The 3,893-nt window shown below is 64.2% G+C and overlaps 1 protein-coding gene across 1 annotated transcript in view; it reads right to left on the bottom strand.

The window, feature by feature from the left end:
- The window catches only part of PACSIN1 (protein kinase C and casein kinase substrate in neurons 1), a 14,806-nt gene extending 12,013 nt beyond the window's left edge, over positions 1-2,793 (bottom strand). Inside the window, exon 1 of the mRNA XM_009327465.1 lies at positions 2,746-2,793. Within this exon, the coding sequence (XP_009325740.1) occupies positions 2,746-2,793 (48 nt within the window). The remainder of the gene's footprint in view (positions 1-2,745) is intronic.
- Positions 2,794-3,893: the final 1,100 nt, after the last annotated feature.

The raw sequence follows: 3,893 nt of genomic DNA, 5'->3' as shown, positions 1-3,893 counted from the left end.
CTGATGGAGGATGCCCCCGGGGTCCTCGTCCTGCTGCTCCTTGGGTCCTTGTCCCTCCTGCACAGGACGGGACAGAGCAATGCGCTCCCTCCTCTCCTCCCCCGGGCGCTCTGCCACCTCCACGGGCCCCAGGCAGGGGCTGCAGGGAGGGTTTTAGGGCTGAGCCGCAGCTTTTGCAGAAACAAACACCCCATAACACCTTTGGAGAGGCAGCCGGTGCTGCCTCCTTGCCAAATGTGCCAGCTGGGAACAGGCTGACGGGAGAAACAGAAACAGTCCTTCCCACCCAGCAGGGCCGGGCTGGGGAAAGCGGGGCTGGGGAAGGGGGTGACGAGGGCTGCATCCCCCCCTGAGGCTTCTTTAAGGCCAGGGAGCAGGGCAGCTCCCTCCCCACTGCCATCTGCCTTCTCCGCCCAAGCCCCGGGGCTTGTGCCCGGGATCACCAGGGCTTGCCACAGGATGCGAGTCCCAGTGGGGAGCAGGAGGCTGGAGCCCTCCCGCCCCACGGCCGGGGCTGTAGGGGAGCGGGGAGGATGCGGGTGGGGGTGGCGACAGGCTCTCCCCCTCTCAACTGCCCGAATGCACTGCGCCTGCATTTCCCCCAGCTCGCGGGTGATGTCAGGGAAATTAAAAGCCAGCAGGAGACGAGCGCTTCCAGCCGAGTAACCGAAGCCGCCCGCAGAAGCTGCAGTAATGAGGCTGCCGGGCCGCTGCCGCCAGGATCGGGTTGCCCGGAGAATGCGACCCGGTCCCCGGAGGCTCTGCCGGCCTCCGACGCCAGCTCAGCTTTCCCCTAACAAGCGCCTTCGACTGCTTAATGAAGCTTGGTGGGGCTCTCCGTCCTGCCTGCCTTCCGGCTCCCTCCAGCTTCGTGCTATCCGAGCGTGTCTTTCCCCCTCACGGCCGGACAGAAAGGCCCCCAAAATATTTCATGCCCGGCTGCAGCTGGCAGCAGCATGCGAGACCCAAGCGATCTAACGCTCCCCGATCCCGACACGGGAGCGGGGATGGACTGTGGTTCCTGCAGGTGCCGGGGTATCTTTGCCCGCTGGCGTTTCAGGGCGAGGAACAGGAGAGTGCCGATTAACTGGGCACCATCCTTGCATGCAATGAGTTGGCAGTGCTCAGCGCAGGGCTGCTGCAGGCGCCGCCGGGCTGTCCCAGCTGCCTTCTGCCCTGACAGCATCCATGCTGCGGAGGAGCAAATGTTCTTGGCATTAAGCATTGGGTGACAAACGCTCTCCAGGAGGGTGACGGGGGGCAACCTCAGTGACTTGGGGAGGGTTCCCCAGTGCTAACACCTCATTGCCACCAGCTTTGCGGCAGATGGCGGTCCATGCAGGTAGGACCAACCCATGTCTCCTTCCACGGCAGGTCAGGCTGCTCGGTGCCGGTAGCAGGCAGGAGCCCTGCCTCCACAGCACGAGGCTCCCGCAACGCTTGTCAGCCGGTTCCTTCACCAAAAACTCAGCCACGACAAACTTTTCCCTGGCTCTCGTCATCCCACCACTTACTATTTCCCGTGGTAAGTCATTTCCCCTCCTGTAAAATGAGTTTCCTTGTGGGAAGCAGCGGCCAGTACTGGCAGGAAATAAGCCCTGATTTATCGGGCCACTTGCAGCTCTTAAATTACGGCTCTTCGAGTGCCACGGCAAACTGAGAAGCAGAGCAAATTAGCCCACACCGTGCTCTCGCGGCTGCCGGCAGCCTGCCTGCGCAGCGAGCCGGTGCGGGCAGGAGAGGAGAGAAATGCCACCAGCTATCAGCCGCTCTGCCCATCACCCGGCCACGAGTGCCAGCCTTTGCACGATTAAGGGGGGGATTTTCAAGCGTGGCCTGCTCCCGTCTGCCTCCCTAGCAAGGAAAGGAAAATGCGTTTCCTAAATCACAGCAGAGCCCCTGGTTATGGTGCTCTCTGCTGAGCTGGCTGGTTCCGGGAGCAACGGGAGAGCCCCTGGCCCATGGGCGCTCCAGGGAAGGCTGCTTGGGGATGGGGGCGGAGAGGGGTCCCGGCATCCCGCTCATCCCGAGCCCATCCCTGGCCTCCCGCTGCCCCTTCCCACTCGATGCCGGGGGCAGAGAGGAGTGTGAGCTGGGGCTTGCGGGGAGAGATGGGGCCAGTGCCCCCGTGCTCACCCCGTGCCCAGGCTGCGCCCCCGCCGCAGATGTGCCGCCGGTCCCAGGAGCCCTCTCGGGCTTGCCGGGAGAATGCAAGCGCAGGGCTATTTTGCATCTCTCATTAGCAGCGGAGGATAATTGGCCGCTCTGCAGCAATTACGCAGACAGGCAGCCATTGTGGAGGGCCCTGGTGCGGGGCAGGTGCTGCCAGAAACCCAGCTCCCACCGAAACAATCCCCTTCTTGTCTGCTCATAACTGGCCTTGGGGGCATCCTCCGAGCCCTTCCGGGGACGGGGCCAGGGACGGGACATAAAGGCTCCTTTTTTCCTGGGAAAATGTGCGGAGCTCGCTGCAGGCAGCTGCCTGGGAGGAGCCCATCTGTATTACCCACGGCCACAGCGAGGGCGGTGCTGGGGCCGCGCTGCCTTCCTTCCCCCCGTGCTGTGCCACGCCGAGGGCAGCCGGATGCCGGCTAGGCTCCTCCGGGGAGCTCGATGGGCCCTCTCCTGCTCCACGACTGCAGAAGCGTGGCAGGGTCCTGTGTTTGCCTTCGAGGTGTTGCACAAACACCAGCCGGGCTGGCCGCCCTGCGGGGACAAAGTCTGTCCCTCGGCAGAGCCGCTTGCCGAGGTCTCCTCCTCCTGCTGATCTGTGTCGGAGGAGCCCAGCTCCATCCCAGCTCCATCCTGGCCCTGGCAGCATCGCCTCCCGGCACGGCCAGGAGGACCAGCAGGGTTGGGGACGCAGGATTTCCAGCGAGGGGGATCCCACGTAATAGAGCCAAACCCAGGCTTTGGCACGCTGCAGGACGTGGCCCCGGTGCGGACACACTTTGCCGGCACTGATGTTCCCTTCCTTTTCTCGCCCTGCCCCTGTGCACGTCACTAATCGATGCCTGCCAGCCGCCCGGGCTTGCCTTCCTCAATCCTTTTACAGTTAAATCCAGCTCCTGCCCTGCTGCAGCCCCTTCGGCGGCCACGCATCCTGGGGAGAGGTGGGAGAGGAGGGGGCCAGCGCCGGCCGAGGGGGCTCATGGGTCGGTGCAGACCTCAGGGCAGGGTCAGCACCGTCAGCAGCGGCCAAGCCGGTGGCTGGTGAATTCCCCAGTTTTCCCTGGGCTCCTGCAAAAGGAACACAAAATCCCAGGAGGTGGGAAGGACCCTCAGGGCTTCAGCCGGGGTTTCAGGGTCAGGCGTGACGGGAGCCGCAGTGTGGCACCGAGTCCTTGTTTGGGGACTGCAACAGTGCAGTCCCCTGGCCAGGCCAGCTGTGCTGCAGTGGCAGTTTTGCCCCGAATATTCGGCTTAGGGATGGGGTTTGCCCGGGGGAGGCGACACAGGGGCCGAGGGAAGCTGGAGCAGCCCGAGAGGCTGCCGGGGAAGCTCTAATCCGTTCAGCAAAGCGCTTGCTTTGCCATTTCCAAGGCAGGCGCAAGAGCGGCAAAGAGGAGATGCAGGCAGAGCTGGGCAGCGCGGCAGGACGAGGCGGGCAAGGGCAGCTCTCCTGCTCCATGGGACCAGCCGGGAGATGCATTTCTCCCAGGGACTGCTGCAACTGTTGCAGCATCCCGGGGGCTGCCCTGCGTGTGGGGGTTCCTCCTCCCAGCTCCGTCGCTGCTCTCCCAGAGACGAAGAAACGAGGTGATAAAATGGTAGCAAAGCCTCAGGATGGCACCAGGCAGCTCCAGGCGCCTCAGGACGAGCCACATCCCTCAGCCCCTCCTGCCCCAGGGTTGCACCAGCCTCTAGCTCTGCCCGGGCAGCCCGAAACGCGC

This window comes from Pygoscelis adeliae, unplaced genomic scaffold (assembly GCF_000699105.1).
Source record: "Pygoscelis adeliae isolate BGI_AS28 unplaced genomic scaffold, ASM69910v1 Scaffold197, whole genome shotgun sequence".
Taxonomy (NCBI): Eukaryota; Metazoa; Chordata; class Aves; order Sphenisciformes; family Spheniscidae; genus Pygoscelis; species Pygoscelis adeliae.
The sequence above is the reverse complement of the archived record's forward strand: the minus strand, read 5'-3'. Positions and strand labels throughout refer to the sequence as shown.